The following is an 18,641-nucleotide window of genomic DNA, read 5'->3' on the forward strand; positions in this document are numbered from 1 at the left end:
ACGTACATAGCTTTCTTTTTAAATTGTCTGGTCATGGTGACATCCTGTATGTTCTTTTTGTGTTATGATCCTTTCTAGCTCAACTCGAGTGGCCTCTTGTGATTAGAATGCAGTCCAGGCTAACTTCTATTTGACATCACTCATGTGTAACTTACGGACACCCAGTCCCACTATTTATCTTATGTGCCCCTTTCCTGATTTTCCTGATTGCCTGATTTTTTTGCAACAGAATGGAGTTGAGTTGGACAACCCTATGCCTGGAACCGTTGTGGACCACACAATCACACGCCCTGACTGGTGAGTGAATTTTATTATTGAAGGGCGGGATCGCTTTCTTTTTCGGCTTTTCCGTTTTGTCTTCAAACTCAAGGAGCCATTCCTCAAATAGATCGTGAACCATGCATGCTTTCGTTTCATTGCAACAGCAGACTGGAATGTACTGATTGGTGTAGCAGTGGGGCTGATCGGTTCTGTTGCAAAAAGCTTGAAGCGATTGTCACTGACGGGTGTTGGTGCACAAAGGTACTCGCCCTGGCATTACCTCGGTTCCCACCCTTTGAATGTGCATATTGGCCAATATAAGAATTGATAAATCTAAGTACTGATTGTTATAGGGGAAATGTTGTTATATCTGGTATCGTTACAGGGGATTACACTGTTCATACTGTTCATAGAGCAGTTTTTTCTATATGCTTTCCATATGCAAAAAGCCATATGCTTGTGGTGTACACACCTGTGATTTGGTGCCATTGCTGATTGGCCACTACCTTTCTCGTCCTCCTCCTAAGATTTCCGACATCAAATTAACGTCATCCTGAAAGCGAACGGTTCCTGAAAGGAACCGCTGCTGGATACAGCCCAACGGGGCGTGCTGGGGTACTGTATATTCGGCATTAGTGAGGCTAGGTTAGAAATTCTTGTGCGGGGAGGACTGCCTCTTGCTTGCACATATTTTCTTGTTTTAGTAAGCAGCTTTTCATGGGCCCCTTAACCCTTTCACTGTCGGGCGTTTCTGGCCGTGACGCACCCCCAGTGTCGGCTTGGTTTCAGGGAACTAGCATATCTGGGAACGAGCATAACGATTTATTTTTTATTATGATTGCTATACAAATAACATAGTCAACGGAATAGGGACATTTAAGTGTTCTGTAGGTGTTGTTAATCATCATCATTATCAGCCTGATTATAAATGAGATAAATGAGGATAATACAGTCGAGCCCGCTTATAACGAACCTGAGCGTCACGCGGCGTCCGTTCGTTATATCCCGAAGTTCGTTGTAACTGGACCACAAACTAAAAAAGAGAAAAAAAAAAGTTGGCGGTCAAAACACGAAATTTATTTCTTAGCAAAAAAGTCTGTGATGCTCGTCTGTTTCTGCAGTGCAGAAACAGTCTTCAGTCTTCATCTGCAGAAATAAAATCCTGCCAACCAATGCCAGGGCCTCCCATGTCGGAGTCGACGACGCGCTGCCACTAATCGCCGCCGGAATCATCATCATCGGAGGCATCAGGCCCGACGTCCGGTACTGCGTCGACGAAGCCGGCCTTGCAGAAACAGTTTCGCACGCAAGCGGTCGTCACCTCCACCCAGGCCGCCTTCACCATCTCAAGGGCTGAATACAATGAAACTCGGAGCGGCAAGTTAGCGGCCGGACGGTCAACGGCGATGAGCAAGCGCTGCACAATGCGGCGCCTATACGATGCCTTAAAGGAGCGTATTATGCCCAAATCAAGAGGCTGCACTTTAGAAGTGATATTGGGCGGCAGGAAAAGTACAGTCACTGCCGTCAGAGGCGTTTGCACGTGGTGCGCTGAGCAATTGTCGAGCAACAGCAGCACGCGCCTGCTTTGCCTCTGCATGTCGCGGTCTCGCCCAGCCACTCTGCGAATAAATCCCGTGTCATCCAGGACTTAGTATTGTGCCTGTAGCGCACGGGTACATGGTTCCAAAAGCAACGTGGCTTCTTGGATTTTCCGATTACAAACGGCATGCGCCGGTCGCTGCCATTCATATTAGTGCACAGAAGAACTGTAACGCGCACTTTACTGTGTTTACCGCCAGCGCATGACTCCCCTTTCATGGAGTGCGTCTTGTCTGGAAGCATCTGATAAAATAATGCAGTTTCATCTGCGTTATACACATCTGCTCCGCGTAGCTTGCAATAATGGCTCGGTTTGTAGCAAGCCAATTGGCAACGTCCTGGTCACTTACCGAACGCGCCTCACCGACAATCTATTTAAAAACAATCCCATGCCGCACTTTGAACTGATGTAGCCAGCCATTGCCTGGGCAGAAGTCTGGAAAATCTAGTAGGAATGCGAAGTCTTTGGCTTTGCCCAGCATCATTGGTCCACTTATCGGAATGTTGCGAGCCCGTGCGTCGATGAACCACTTCAGCAGCGCATCCTCTACGTCCGCATAGGTGGCCTTCCGCAGGCGCTTTCTGTCCGCTGTGTTGGCGTCGGAGCTGGCGATCTTTTCCTTATTCTTCAGAATTGTCGAGATGGTTGATTTCGACACGTTGTACTTCTTCACCAGCTCGCAATTTTTAGCACCTTGAGACAGTTCCGTCACAATTGCTCGCTTCGTTGCCATGTCCAGCGCTTTTCGTTTCGTGACCGCTGGAGGCAGGCAATTCCCGTCCGCCATCCCGAATTATACGACTCAGGCCCGACAGACGAAGCGCTCACACCACACACACGAAAATGACAACAAAGCGCCGCAACTGACGGAGCACGTGCGACAATCACGCGAGGCAAGCGAGGAAGTGCCTAAGGAATGGAACGGAACGGACACACAGCGGGGCATGGTATGCAGCGGGGAGACCAATGAGGGGCATCCCTGAGCGTCAGTGCTGCCACCTGTTGGCTCCTACCGTAGTTGCTTTCAACCGCCCATGGCCTCCGAGATTACCTCCGCAAATCTCGGAGGCCACGAACCGTCACCGCCGTACTGAATGCAGTCCGCCCGTGCAAACAGTACAACCGCTAGCGTAAGGAGAGGCCTGCCTCCTGGCGCCCCGCGCCCCTGGCACGGCCGCTCAATGGAACAGCCAGGAAACGAAATGACGAAACTTCGAAGATTATGCCGGCGGCCGGCGCCGTGGAGACAGGCGAAGACGAGGGAATGGCGAGAGGAGAGGGGAGCGGAGTTGCGAGGAGGGGCGGCAGCGTGGCCTTGGAGGCCACATCATGCGCCGACACTCGTAGGCAGCGCGCGTCGGCGAGCAAAGGGTAGCTCGCTTGCGAGGAGGATTGCGAAAACAGACCAAAAGGGATGGGAGCCCATCGTTATCTCGTATCGGGGCGCCGGGTTTACGCTGTCCGTTCGCTGTAACCGATCGGCAGCGCTCATGGACGTCCGTTATACCGTATAAACTCGTGTAAGGGCCGCACCTGTGTATGGGCCGCACCCCCACTTTTGACTAGATAAAATTGCTAAAAAATATTCTAGAATTTATTCGTGTAAGAGCCGCACCCCCACTTTTTCAAAGCGCGCGCCAGATGCACCCGCGCTCGCCGTGTTTACGTGGCAGTCCGAAACGCGGCGTGCGCATCGGAACAGCGGCACAACCGGTTGTTCTCTTCCTTGCTTTGTCAGCCCCATCGGCACTTCGTCAGGCCTCGTCTCGTCATCCTCGTGTTTATCGTGCACCTTCGGGGATTGCTTGGTGGCTCAAGCCTGCTCGACTTGCATGTCTGCATAGCCATTCTACCTGGCCAGGATGGGCAAGTACTTGAACAGTTATACTGCAGCGTTCAAGCTAAAAGTCATCGACTATGCCCTGAAGCACGGTAAGCGCGCAGCAGCAAGGCACTTTGACGTCGACGAGAAGAATGTGCGACACTGGTGCAACCAGAAAGATTCGTTGGCAAGCACGTCGGGCACTAGACGCGCCTTCCGGGGTAAGCCCTGTGAATTCCCGGAGCTTGAAGTAGAGCTCGCCAGCTATGTCTCCGAGGTGCGAAGCAACGGGTATGCTCTGTCCACCGACATGCTGCGTTTCAAGGCACTAGAGCTGACGCGTGCAAAGAGTATTCCTCGCGAAGATTTTAAAGCAAGTGCTGGTTGGGCGCGAAGATTTATGATGCGCAACAATTTGTCCATTCGGCGAAGGGCAACAATGTGTCAGCGGCTTCCTCACGAATACGAGGACAAGCTGCTGAATTTTCAGAAGTATGTTATCGCAGTGCGACAGCAGAATCAATATTGCTTATCGCAAATTGGAAATGCAGACCAAACTCCGGTATGGTTTGACAGCCCAGAAAACTGCACAATTGACTGCAAGGGGAGCAAGAGTGTCACTGTGCGTACAACTGGTGCAGAGCGGCAGCGTTGCACAGTGATGTTATGCATTACGGCAGACGGCCGCAAGTTGCCGCCGTATGTTATTTTCAAGCGGAAGAATATTCCCAATGAGCAGTTCCCTCGAGGCATCGTCGTACGCGCTCAAGAAAAGGGCTGGATGAACGACACCCTCGTGTCCGATTGGATTCGATCGGTGTGGAATAAGCGCCCCGGTGCCATGCTGGTAAAAAAATCCCTGCTTGTGCTGGATAGCTTCCGCGGGCACTTGACTGAGGAGGTGAAGGACGAGCTTCGAAAAGCCAGAACGGACATGGCAGTCATTCCAGGGGGGCTTACTGGTATGCTACAGCCCCTGGATGTGAGCGTCAATAGGCCTTTCAAGGTTGCGTTCCGTCGGTGCTATACGGAATGGATGGCGAACGCCACCCATGAAAAGACTCCTACCGGACGGCTCAAGAGAGCTCCCTTGGTGACTGTTGCGGAGTGGATTGTCAGCGCATGGGGCTCTGTTTCTCCTGAAGTCATTTTTAAGAGTTTCAAAGTAACCGGAATTTCGAACGAACTTGACGGCACCGAAGATGACCTCGTGTTTGAAGACCGAGCATCCAAGGAAACGGACCAGCCAGCCTCGAGCTCCGAGAACACGGACAGTGAGTGAGGAAGAGCCTAAAGCCAAAATAAAGGCATTTTCAATCCTATGCATACAATCGTCATTCATTTTCTTTTGGCAACGCAAAAAGTTTTATTTTTTATTCTTGTAAGAGCCGCACCTTCAAAACACTCGCCCGAATTTAAAAAAAAAAGTGCGGCCCTTACACGAGTTTATACGGTACGTGTGATCTTGTGCCATATAAGTAATGTATATTTTGGCGGTCGCTCCGGTCTCGTTCGTTATAAGCGAAAGTTCGTCTTAAGTGGGGCCGTTATAAGTGGGCTCGACTGTATAAGAAAAAAAAACTGCTCGTTACTTCTCTAGAGGCCGAATCCGAGTTCTACTCTTATTTCTCGTATTTATAATCAAAAGAGCCATCACTCCAGTCTGCAGTAAAAGGTCCCGTGCTGTCAGCTATTCGAAAGTAACTGCTCGCATGGAGGGCGTACTTTCGGTGGCCCGCACAGCGGCACGCTGTGAAATCAAGATGACGGAGAGAGATGGACAGAAGCTAAAACAACCTCCTTTTCTGTTGCTTGCCGCAAGCAAGAGCGCGGCAAGGGAGAGCGAAAGCAGCGATCTAGTCATGTCGAGAGAGGCAACGGTGCGAGCACCTGAACGTGATGCGTCGTAGCAGACATGCCAACAGAATAAAAATAAAAACCTGCAAACCTGCGGAATATGGCAGAACCACCCTTGAACCCGTAAGCCCGTAACAGCACATACTCGCTGCGAAACGCGCGCGCCGCAAGATCGCTTAGCGCGATAGAGTAGCATGCGCGGAGCGACTGCGCCCCCCCAGCAAAGAAGGTGGGGGGCTCCATACTCTTCAATATATACGGATCAACACAACGCAGGGCGAAAATACGAACTTGTAGAAAGATTTGACAGATGGCTCAGCCTGTTAGATGGCATCCTCGAGGCGCTGCAGATGAAGTTATGTGATGTTAGGAAGATAGTGCGAGACCGGAAAGCGTGGCGTGACATGGTCCATAGGGTCACGAAGAGTCGGACACGACTGAACGACTGAACTGAGCAGCCTGTCCAAGCGCGCCAGCTTCGCGCTCAGACGCGAAGTTTTGAATGCATGATAAGAACGTACCGATGACACTGTGGGGGCGAAGCGCAAAAACGTACCGGTGCGTTCGTGACAGCGAAAGGGTTAATGTAAAACATTATGTTCATTCATGTAATGTGAAGCAAGGCTGTGTGTTGTGCACCCTCTCTGCTGTTTCATGAATGGATCGCTGTACGGCATTGCTTTGCTCACTCATTTTGTCGCAGAAATATTGTGTTTATTGTGGCTGCTTGCGTGCAGGTGTGATTTCTTTCTGGTGTCCCAGAAGGTGCGGCAAGGCACCGTGTCCCCAACACACTACGTGGTGATACGCAACTCCACTGGGCTTTCTCCCGATCAGCTACAGCGTCTCACCTACAAGCTGACCCACTTGTACTACAACTGGCCCGGCACTGTGCGTGTGCCTGCTCCGTGTCAGGTGAGGCTTGGATTTGGATACAGTGCAGTCATGGAACTTGCAGGGTGGTGATTTGGGATAGGATAGATGGCTGACCAACATTTTAGTTTTCTTGGCATATACTTCTTTGGATATAGGTTTATTGTTTTTTTTGTTTTTTTATTATTATTAAGCAGCTGGGAGCCCTGTAGTCGAAACTGCAAATAGGACCTCCTATCATTGCTGAGTGACCAGGAAGATGGAATATGGACATATTTTTGACCAGGTTACAATATTTCGAAGCACTAAAACTTGCTGACTACGGACCAGTGGACTTCTGTGCTTATCTTCACTGTTATTAGTTTTGGTTACGAATAGCTAAATGTATATGCTGCAAGAGAGAAGAGTGGAGGGGCGAGACATCAAGATGGGCAGTGCTGGTGTTTTTCAGAGCGCAGTCATTTCCTGCATATCAGCAGTGGAGAGAGTGAAGTGTTATTCATCCATTTGAATGACATCAGGCCAACCACATCACAGATTTTTCGGACTTCAGTTAATTTTGATTTCGCAGTATTTTGGGTGTTTAATGAAAACAGCACACTACAAATGGACAAAGAACATGGTTTGTGAGGTTTAACGTCCTAAAGCGACTCGGGCTATGGAGACTCATGACAGAGAACAGAAACACACACAAAGGCTGACAACTGAAAGCTCTATTGCATCTCAGTCAGAATGATGTCACCTGGAAAAACCCTGAAGAAAGAAAAACCAGAGGAAAGAAGAAAAAGAAAAACCCAGAAAGCAAATCTGGAATGAAGAGAAAACGAGGAAAAGTTCCCGTTACATCTTGCTGTCATGACTTTCAGATATCCAATTTCTTATCGGCGCCATCGACAGAGTGCTTACGCATGTTGCACCTTTGTTTTCTATAACGTAGGCATCATAACTCTCTTGCTTGCGCCTCAAATTCTGGCGTTGAGCTAAGTGCAGAAATGCACTTGGAGGCAGATGTGCAATATGGTGCCATATAGCGGTCATTGATGCAGCGCCCTTTTTGACCCACAAGATGGTGGGATTTATCGTCATTCCGCTTTTGTGCACCTCGCTGATTTTGGGCCTTCTATTATTCACCATTCTGCATAGCATGATCAGCTGTATGGCCATGCCTTACTATTTTCTTCAACACATGACTAAATTCCATGCACTATTACTTCTTTTTTCACAACTTCAGCTGGTTCGATTGGCAAAGCTCTTTCAAAAGCTTAAATTCGAGGCTGTAAAAGTGCGGGTTCTCAAAAAATTCATCTTACCCAGAAATTATAAATACGTTATGATGCCAACACGAATCAAAGCAAAATGGCACTGCGCTCTGCCTTCTACACTTGAGTGCGGTCCAACTGGCTTGCGGCAAATCTGCACCACTGTCTGGTTCGGGTAACAGTAACATCACCATCAGCAGCAGCGCGGCGTGGCATTGCCATTTTGCGTTTCCGTTGTCTGGAGCTAGCCACCATCAAAATGAGTGGAAGCCGACGACAATTCACCGTCGCCTTCAAGAAAAAGGCGATTGAGTATGCGGAGCTTCACAGTAACCTGGCGGCACAGCGTGGATTTGGAGTATCCGAAAAGAGCGTTCGGTACTGGTGGAGTCAGAAGCTGCGTATTGCTACTTGCAGCAACCAGAAGAAAACATCATTTCGTGGGCGGACTGCGCCGTATCCAGAACTAGAAGCCAAGGTTGCGGATGTCGTCCGGGAGCTGCGTGCAAGGTCGCCGCCTATGACTGCCGAATGCATCCGCGTGAAAGCGGTAGAGGTTGCGCGTGCCTCGGGACTCGCAAGGACGCAGTTCAAGGGCTCGCCATCCTGGGTGCGGCGCTTCATGAAGAGAAAGGGCTTTGCACTACGGCGCCGTACTTCTCCAGAAACTGCCCGAAGAGTTTGAACACAAACTCATCGAGTTTCAGCGCTATGTGATTGCGCTCCGGCACCAATGCGAGTACATGATGGGACAGATCGGAAACACCAACGAAACACCCATGTGGTTCGATATGCCCTCAAGCCGAATTGTTTCCGAGAAAGGGGCGAAGCAGATCAAGCTTCTAACTACGGGAAACGAGCACTCGCGATTCACTGTGATGCTCGCGTGCACAGTCGATGGGAAGAAGCTGCCCACTTTCATCATTTTTAAGAGAAAAAATTGCTGAAGGAGGAGTTCCCACGCAATGTCATCGTTTGGGCCAATGAAAAGGGCTTTATGAACGAAGCGTTAATGCTAGAGTGGTCCGACTCGTCTGGAAGCGGCGACCTGGTGCTCTCTTTCAGCAAGCGAACATGCTCGTTCTCGACACGTTTCGAGGCCACCTCACAGCCGACGTAAAATGGGCCCTGTGCGATGGCAAGACTGATCTCGTGGTCATACCTGGTGGGCTGACGTCTGTGCTGCAGCCACTAGACATTGTGCTAAACAAGACTTTTAAATATAGTGTGCGAGCTCTATAATGAATGGATGCTGGGCGACAACCCGACCACCCCCACCGGCCGCCTGCGACGTCCACCGCTTGCGACTGTCTGTGGTTGGGTGTCGTCGGCGTGGAAATCTGCCCGAAGAGAGGGTGCTAAAGGCATTTAGAAAATGCAGCATCAGCAATGCGCTGGACGACACAGAGGATGATGCTCTGTGGGACGTGGGCAGTGACAAGCACTCGTCATCCGACTCGAGTTTGGACGACTCTGAGTAGACCAACGCTTGCGCACTTCGTGTTTTTTCTGTGTACCATACACCTGACCAATTTTTCAACAGTATCGCGCGACCATCGACCCGCGTGCTTGTCAGCGCCTTAATAACGGTGCTGAGTGGCGAAACAAACGAGGTACGCGCATGTGTACACTTGCGCGTACTCTCGCTTCTCTCACTGCTCAGTAGTGCCATGATACTGTGCCATGATGGTCGCACGATACTGTTGAAAAATTGGCTGGGTGTACATACGAACAGCATTTAAGTGAAAATAAATACTGTCACCACTGTGCAACTGGTTGAGTCGCATTTGTTTCAAGGCAAGGGTGTCTTTCGGGACTTTTGCCATTGAAAAAGATTTTTTTCATTTTTAGAATTGGTCAGTTAGAGGGTCGACCTATATTCCGGTCCGACCTATAATCCGGTTTTTACGGTACTTTGTTCTTGCTTCTCACAGCGGGGTGGGGGCAGTCGTGAAAGAATGGCTCTGGTTCATATCTAATATTATTACTTGCAAAAAGGATGCAAGAAACAAAGTTCGCAATTTTTGATGTCGCTGTTTCACAGTTAAATAATTTTATTTTTCTGGATTTTTTTAAATTCAGACTTTTCGGACTGCTCTATATGAAGGCCATTTTTCGGGCCCTACCGAGTGAAAAATCAGCTGATGAATGTAGCATCAAAAGTACTGATGTGTATGATGCAATGGTATGCTGTGCAGGGAATGGTGTTAACATGCTGTCATTGTCATTATTTGTTGCATTTTTGCTGTGCAGGGAATGGTGTTAACATGCTGTCATTGTCATTATTTGTTGCATTTTGGCTCCTTGCCCATCTTGGAGTCAGAGTTGTGTATGTGTGCAATCTGCTAAGGCTTGTAGTGAGCGTGTACCATGAGTAGAAATGTGAAAAAGTTTGGTTGCAAAAGGAATTCCTTCTCGGTTAATTCTCATTACAGTTATTGTGTAATGTGCCCCTTTCGGCTAGTGTGGTTTATCCTGTATTAAACTCTCTCTTTCTCTGCAATGGTGGCCAGTACGCCCACAAGCTGGCAAACCTTGTTGGGGACAACATCCACCGGGAACCCAGTCCACTGTTGTGCGACCGACTGTTCTACCTGTGAAGGCTGCCATGTGGAGTCCAGGGTTGCTTGCTTTGGGCGCAGCAGAGGCAGTCTGGAGCTCTGAGGACTCGTCCATTCTCTCACTGCCATTGTTCTTTGGTTCCACACTTCTGGTTTTGTTTGCTACGCACAATGTTTGTGTGTGTGTGTGCAATGCTTTTTTTGTGTGCGTGTGTGTTCACTTTTTGAAAACAAGTGAACTTATCCCTTGTTGTGCTTAAGCAAAAGAGAATGTTTTTTTTTTTACCTTCCTGTTTTGCTGCCCACATGTGATGTGTTTTTCTTTGAAAATTGTTTTTGTTTGATTTTTCCTTAATTCAGTTTGAAAACCTTATTGTGCCCCATTCTTAAAAGCAAAAGAGAACGTTTTTTTTTACCTTTGCTGTTTTGCTCCCCACATGTGATGTGTTTTTCTTTGAAAATTGTGTTTGTTTTGTTCTTTAATTCAGTTTTTTTGAAAACCTTATTGTGCTCCATTCTAAAAGCAAGAGAATGTTTTTTTTTTGCTCCCCACATGTGATGTGTTTTTCTTTGAAAATTGTGTTTGTTTTGTTCTTTAATTCAGTTTTTTGAAAACCTTATTGTGCTTCATTCTTAAAAGCAAAAGAGAATGTTTTTTTTTTTACCTTTCCTGTTTTGCTCCCCACATGTGATGTTTTTCTTTGAAAATTGTGTTGTTTTGTTCTTTAATTCAGTTTTTGAAAACCTTATTATGCTCCATTCTTAAAAGCAAAAGAGAACGTTTTGTTTTACTTTTCCTGTTTTGCTCTCCACATGTGATGTTTTGTTTTTTTGAAAATTGTTTGTTTTGTTCTTTAATTCAGTTTTCAAAAAACTTTATTGTGCTCCATTCTTAAAAGCAAAAGAGAATTTTTTTTTTACCTTTCCTGTTTTGCTCCCCACATGTGATGTGTTTTTCTTTGAAAATTGTGTTGTTTGATTTGTTCTTTAATTCAGTTTTTTGAAAACGAGGCCACAAAATCGACGTGTCTGCGGAGAAGTAATTCCGTATATGTATAAGATATGTATTTCTGTAGCTTGTGTTGAGTATTGAATTTGAAGCTGCAGGCAGTCTCATTTCAATTCAATCATGTTCATTTTCATTGATCTCAAATTTTCAGCTTGAATTTTCATACAACTTTCAATTGTCATTTCTTTCTGCATTCTCGTTAACATGTGCTGACTGGCGTCTATTGGAAGTGACTTGCAGTTGATGTTTTTGTAACATTGTCAAAGTTCTAAAGGCTGCTCAGGGATTTCAATAAATTTGTTAAGCCAGTTTTGGAGCTCGCACCTTGCAGGTAAACAGAAGACCAGAGACTATATTAGCAATATTGATTCTTCGCTGTATTACGCAGTTCCCGTAATGCAGCGCTCTGTAAAATTTAGTTGCAATCAGGGCTCAGTAATTGTTACATTGGAGCTTTCTCAAGCTTGTACATATGGTACACAGTTCCCGTAATGCAGCGCTCTGTAAAATTTAGTTGCAATCAGTGCTCAGTAATTGTTACATTGGAGCTTTCTCAAGCTTGTATATATGGCTTCAACTCAGTGAATTAAAGATCCAGTTGGTGCTGTTCTTTTGTGTGTTGTTGGGGTACTTTTCGAACTCTGTTCACATATTGAGGGAGCACAGAAACGCTTAAAATGAGCTCTTTAGCTGCCGTGCATGTATTAATTTTTTAAAGCCAAATCCACCTAAACCTGAACTGAGAAAAATGTGAACATTGTCCATAAAAAAAATATGCATTGCAAGTGCGACTCTACATTACCATGTACTCGAAACTTCAAAATGATTTGGTCAGTATCGGCATGAAAATGTGGTATTTGGTTCTTATAGTGTGAAGGTATGCATTTAACCAAGTTTTGTCTCGTGAGCTGTAATTTTATAGAAAAATTTTAGCTCTGGTTAGGAAAATACAATAAAACTAGTCAGTTCGGAGGCATGCGAACTGTGAAAAATATTGAAATTACCTGAGCGTAGCAAAATGCCCAGTACCCAGGCAACATTTTCTTGCGGGAACATGCTAGTTTTCCCGCAAGAAAATGTTGCCTGGGTACTGGAACATGCTAGTTTTGCCCCGCCGGGGTGGCACAGTGGCTACAGCGCTCGACTACTGTGCCCAAGGAAGCGGGATCGAATCCCGGCCTCGGCGGCTCCGTTTCGATGGAGACAAAACGGAGTGGCGTCCGTGTGCTGTGCAATGTCTGCACGTTAAAGAACCCTAGGTGATCGAAATTTCTGAAGTCCTCTACTACGGCGTCTCATAGCCTGAGTCGCTTTGGGACGTTGAGCACCACAAACCAAACCAACCAAACATGCTAGTTTTATTGGAGTGACTATCCACGTAAAAGTACACACTTCAACTGGTAGCTCATGTCGTTCCCTCCGGGCTTGTATCGCAGCTGGAAAGCACATAAGGCCTGTTTCACATGCTGCTGATTCTGCCCTGTGGCAGTGCAGTTTTCGTCTGTCTACCTTTGCAGAGGAGGTTCCAGCTGGTTGGAATTGAAACACTGGATCTTCGTGAACGTTCTGCTACTGACAAGTGAGAAGAGAGTCCAACATCTGGTTACATAAGACTAGTTGCTGTGGCTGTGCCCTTCCTCCCCCCTTGTTCAGTGGAGTCACTTGTGTAAATAAATGCATGTGGCAGCAGAAACTTCCAAGCAGATAGTGCTTTTCCAATAACAGTTATAGCTGCATGCGCGCAGCATTGAGGCTTTTCGGCCCAAGCAGTGTTGTGCCCTTCAGCATATCCATTGCATTTGCACCTTTTTCACGTTCTGGTGGTTGCATTCAGCGCAGCAATATACTTTCTGAATAAAAAGCTATTCGTTTTCATAAATGCATATGAAGTATTGCTTGACATCTAAAACTGCATAAATACAGAAATGTAAGCACATTTCATGTTGCTTTGTTGATACATTTTAATGCATGCTATGAAACATCCCTACGATTCTGACTAAATTCACATGCGGATTTGCTGCGTGTGGAAGAACTGGGCAAAATCGCGAAATGTTCCTTGCTGTTGCAGTATGAAATGTCAGTTGCTGTTGCAGCAATCCGATCGCAAGGACAGCAGTATGAATAGGAAATGGAGATAAAAGCAAAAGAAACAGTGCTCCATGCTTTTCAGTATCATGGATGGCCTGGCAGACTTGGTGCTAGCGGCAAACCGAACTACAAACTGGCCTGTAGTTTCAGGGTCTTGCTCGCAGGAATTTTTTTTATTGCGGCGCAATACTACTTTAGCTACCACCTCAGCCCGTCAAAAGGCGCGGCGGTGGCAGCCACGCTTGACCTTTAGCGTGACCTGGCTGTGTGACCTCATACCACATGTGTAAGAGTGGGGGCTCAGCTCGTGCCGTCGCCTTGCGCGGTGGCAGTTACGGCCCGACTCCGTTCCTCTCACTAGTGGCGCTGCGTGACGTCATACCACCTGTGTAAGAGCGGGGCTCAACTCGCGCCGTCGCCTTGCGCGATGGCAGTTACCGCCTAACTTCTCTCACCAGTGGCGCTGCGTGACGTCATACCATTAGGGTGCCTCGATACCAGCGCCGCCGTACAGGGTGGTGACACCCTTTGGCATGCCCCGCGCCGCCGCTTTCTCCGCGCTCGCCATCTTCGGGCAAGTCGCTTCGTGCCGTTGTTGCGGAGTGTCCGAAGCGGTTGTGCTGTGCACTGGGTGCTGGGCGATTGTACTGTGTTCAGTCGCAAAAACTAGCATGCTAGGCTGTTGTGTTCCATTGTGTGCTGGCTCAGCAAAAAAAAAAAAAAAAGGAGCCAGATGTTTTCGTTTTCCATGGAATAAGAGACGAAGAAATGTATGGGAGGCGAAAGTGAAGCGTGAAGACTGGACGGCGAATGGCAACGTGAAGATCTGCGAAGTAAGCCACAATACCTGTGCTGCTTTTATGCATCTATAAAATTTCCTTTGAGCGAATAGGTGCATTTCGATTGTCTAAAAAGGTCTAGCGAAGACACAGACCACTAGAAAGATGACAAACACACACACAAGCGTGTCGTCTTTCTTGCGGTCTGTATCTGTTTATGCAAAAGCGTTTTACAATATATTTTTGTACTCGTCTAACGCAGTTACCTACTTCTGTTTGGAATGACATTATCTGATGCCTTTTCACCCATCTGCTTGTAAGCACGAGCTTTGTGCGGTTTTTGGCTTCCCAATCTAGCATTGTGCGCAACAGATTTTGTTCTCCCTTCTCAACTTTGAAGCAGGTCGAAGCATCGCATTCCCTAGCATCGGGAGTAGCACGCTGTGTTTTTTAAGTATAAATTTTCAATTTTCAGCGTACGTGAGGGATTATAAGCTAAATATATGGACAATTGCGTCTGCTATGTTGTAGTCACTCGGGAAAATTTAGTGCGAGTGACACTCGACTTTAGTATCATTCGCGTAGTGTTACACAACAATATCTGTTGCTGAGGATCTGCCTTTCTGTGTTCATAGCCGCACCAAGAACGTGTGCAGAAGGCCGAGCCTGGTATTTGTCAAAGGAATGCACCATTGCGCCCTTTCGATCGCTCCCCTTACACTCGATCTTGAAAGCTGGTGGCAACCGCCGAGGCTTCAGATTCACAGATTACATTCCCTCTCTCCCTCTCAGGAATTAATACAGTGGAGAGCGACTGATGACATGTCACCTCGCGACAGAGTAGGAAGTAAGACGCAGTTTGTAACAATTATTTTGGTCGCAAAAAAAAAAAAAAAAAAACCATGAGTCGGTCGCGCTGGAATTTGGCACGTGGGCTTATCGCTAGTACAACATCTCGCGAAACAGAGATAGCAGGTCCTCAGAAGCCGTAATTTTTTTTTTTAATTATACACAGGAGCAGTTTTTCGCGAGGGTTTTGGGATTCGCAATAATATAAAAAGTTGGGTTCGCATGAAAATTAAGTCGTTTTAAGCATATGACTGGCAGCTGGACAAGTCTCAAAGAAACTGCTCTCGTGAGATGGAAGGTGTAGCGGCATCATCTTGTGAAAGCGGTCGTGAGGAAGCAAAAAGGCGCTTGCGCAGTACAAAAGTTAATCCCGAATGCAGGTTTTCCTTCCCTGTATAATTAATTGCGCATCGCGAGGCGATGTTCGCACCCTGTTGTCCCCGCAAGTACTCGTCTGAGGTTAAGCAAAATTTAGGTGAAGCTAAATTTGACCGCCTGACACCCGAATTAGTGCTGTCGCTTGTTTGGCATCCATAGAAAAATTTTGCGATCCTACATGTAAATGTCGCATTGCTTCCGTAATGTTTTTATTATTTCATTCATTTGCGCGCACACTACAAAAGACACAAACGACTGTTTCGTCGCCTATCTCATTTCAGCGCCAGTTCGAGGGCAAACACAGTGTATGAACAGCGGCTCCTCAAGTCAACGGCTGTCCAGACATTGTTTGATTGCCTGTAACAATTTATCGGAACAAAATGACATCTTCCATTTGAAGAGTCCAGTAATACCGCAGTCACACGGGCAAGTTTAGTGACACTTCCACGAAGTGCACTTACATAGGAAGAGTGACACTTTCGGTGCTCGCTGTCACACGGCAAAATAAAGTGTCATTTTGAAATGACGGCAGTGCCGATGCGGAAGCTGCAGCCCTATGTGTAAATTAGTTTTAGCGAAACTACCTTAAAATTCAATTTTATTGCAAGCACAATGACTCCAAGCTAATATTCAGTTCATTTGTGCATTTGAGTACATGTATTTGACTAAAAAAACATCGCGATGTCGCACGGGCATGTTACCTTGACCGTGCTTTTCGCTAACGTGCATGGTTACTGCTGTTCACATGCAAAACCGACCTCGTTTATAGTTACGCGCTTGCTAACCGCGGTTATCGCGAACGTAGCTTTGCGACCGATTTGCATCGTTATCCGAGAAAATGCCGGTAGCGAGTATACATATGGAGCGGAGTCACCGGTGTTCGAGCGAAGTTATCGAGCTAGTATGATTCAGAGCAGCATGCATTTTTCACACGAAATCATGTACGACGGCGCTTCTATGCAGCCTAAAATGTTCAGCAGCGCAGCACCCACGTACGGCAGCATCGTCACGTCTTCACAGTGTTTGCTTGCCGTTGTACACAACGTCGAAAAAGATCCGGTTTCCACAGTATCACGAAAGTAGGCGACAAGTTCGCAGCACCGGATGCTACTAGCTTTCCGCTGCAGTACCGCCCATCGAGCGCCCGTGAAAGGCAGAGCGCGCGGTGCAAGTAGCGCTTGGCCATGCGCTCCTCCGTGGTCGTCGCTAGGCCTATAGTTTGTTTCGCATCGAAGTATATCAGTGGGCGGAGTTTTCGTATGGCCAGCCTTATAGAATATATGGCTCACTCGTGGCACTGCCTTATTGTCAACCTTGCTGTCTGTTCATAATAAGTGACAGGTGCAATTCAAATCGACGACTTAGCGTATACGTGCAAAGGTGAGCTGCGCCGCGCAGCCGGCGACGATGAAGCTGTGAGCACAAATTTGCTTGTGTCGCAGCAATTACACCTATTAGCGACTCGGTATAGGTCAACGATCCCCAAGAAGGATTAATTACTGACATTGCTTTACTTCAGGGATCATTATTTACGGGAAAAACAAATTCTCGCACACTTTTCCGACGCCGGTGACAGCGGGGCTGGATGCGCCGTAAAGGTGCTGGCTTCGCGCTGGCGGCTTGCGGGAGGAAAAGCGGTGGTGTCTCCAGCCGGCGCTTGAGCGAAATGCTGCCTGTCAAGCGACGACTTTCTAGAGATTGGGTTACAAATAACTCCAACTTCGTTGATGCAGCTTGAGATACCGCATACCATATCCACGGCCGCTCAATGCAGCAGCAGACGAACGCCTTCGCCTTAGCGCAAGCACTGAGAGCGAGGGTAGCTATTCAAGTGTGCGCATCGTTCTTAGTTGGTGACAGCTTAAATCTCTTGCCCATTAATTGAAACACTCATGAAATTAAGATAAACATCTCAAAACGCTGTAATTTTCAAAAATGTATGAGTGATATGTCAGCGCCCTGCTGTAGAGACTACACACTCGCCTGACGGACAAAGTGTAGCGAGTTCGCCAAACTACAGTGCCAGGCACTATAGCCAAACTCACTTCACGCCGAGTGTGTTCGGCAGCGAGTGTCATTAAAGTTCATCGCGTGACACGGTGCGAATGACACTAAACGCGAATGCACTCGTTGAAAGTGACACTAAACTTGCTCGTCTGACCGGGGTATAAAATCCGGTAAATGCCTTATTGAACAAACCGTTAAATTCCAGTGGTTGATTGCGCAGAACACGCAAAGCTTATGCATGAAGAGACTGTTAGAGCGGCTTGGGACGACGCGCTTGCGCATTTACTTGAGTTGGCTAAGTCAGCCAGAAAAATCAAATGATGGGTACGGCAGCGAAACTGTAGCTGGCGCCAACTTTGATTAAAAGATGTCTCCTAGGCGTGCATCCAAAATCAGCTTCAGAGTCTTAATGAGGATTGTTTTGGAATAAAATGCCGCGTGCATCAGCATGCGACACGTGTCAAAGGTTGATTTACGCATCGTTTTTTGCTGTTTTTTCTACGGTTTACGATGGGCCATTGCGATACAAATAATTTTCGATATACAGCTCACTGAAACGTACACATGGTTGTTCATCTACAGCAATAGACGCAACTGAATGCTATGCACCTCATAAACTCTTTCATGTCCGGCAGTACAAAATGCATTGCTTTATAAAACAGCCAGTCGTCAAAATAACCGCATTTGAACATCCGAGACGGCGAAAGAGTAAATGCTTACCTTCTGCAATTTGATAATTTCTTACGCATGCTAGCAAGCAGTAGTTGCTTTCACATTTTTTTTCTTCGAGCAAAAAGGCCCTCAGGATTGCGAGTATGTGTGTCAAAACGGTACACAGCTGAGCCTGCAAGCGCAAGCACGTGCTGAACAAGAAATCGGGCCGACGCTCCATAGCCCACCGTATCTGCTCTTGCCCCAACATGGCGCCGTCGAAGGATGGCGGTGTATAGCGGTGTCTCCACAAGGCTCTTCTATTTTTTTAAAGGTAGTGACAACTACACGAGCGCCCTCTCGAGGGGTCCAGGGGCAGCGCTAGCAGACGACGCGTGGCACTCGAGCGTATACCGCGTACTCATGAAGCGGCGCTCGGTGCTCACATAAACCGGTGAATTCAACAGATTTGTGTCCTCTGCTGCTCAGTAAACTTCAAAAGACAGGAATAATAACTTAAACATGCGTGTGCAACATAACCGTAAAAAAAAAAACAAAAAAAAACACGTGCATTAAACGAGCCAGCTCATTCTTCTGAATCATCCTCGACTCAGTACAGCGGCTAGGAAACTGTTCATTAATTA

The 18,641-nt window shown here is 47.2% G+C and overlaps 1 protein-coding gene across 1 annotated transcript in view; it reads left to right on the forward strand.

Annotated features, from left to right (window-relative positions):
• The window catches only part of LOC146172381 (piwi-like protein 1), a 197,773-nt gene extending 185,919 nt beyond the window's left edge, over positions 1–11,854 (forward strand). Inside the window, exons 17-19 of the mRNA XM_084585935.1 lie at positions 230–297; positions 6,281–6,458; positions 10,189–11,854. Of these exons, the coding sequence (XP_084442061.1) occupies positions 230–297; positions 6,281–6,458; positions 10,189–10,275 (333 nt within the window). The 3' untranslated portion in view covers positions 10,276–11,854. The remainder of the gene's footprint in view (positions 1–229; positions 298–6,280; positions 6,459–10,188) is intronic.
• The last annotated feature ends 6,787 nt before the right edge of the window (positions 11,855–18,641 follow it).

The sequence above is a fragment of the Amblyomma maculatum genome, unplaced genomic scaffold, assembly GCF_055883805.1.
Source record: "Amblyomma maculatum isolate TAMU_Amacu unplaced genomic scaffold, ASM5588380v1 scaffold_13, whole genome shotgun sequence".
In the NCBI taxonomy this organism is placed as follows: Eukaryota; Metazoa; Arthropoda; class Arachnida; order Ixodida; family Ixodidae; genus Amblyomma; species Amblyomma maculatum.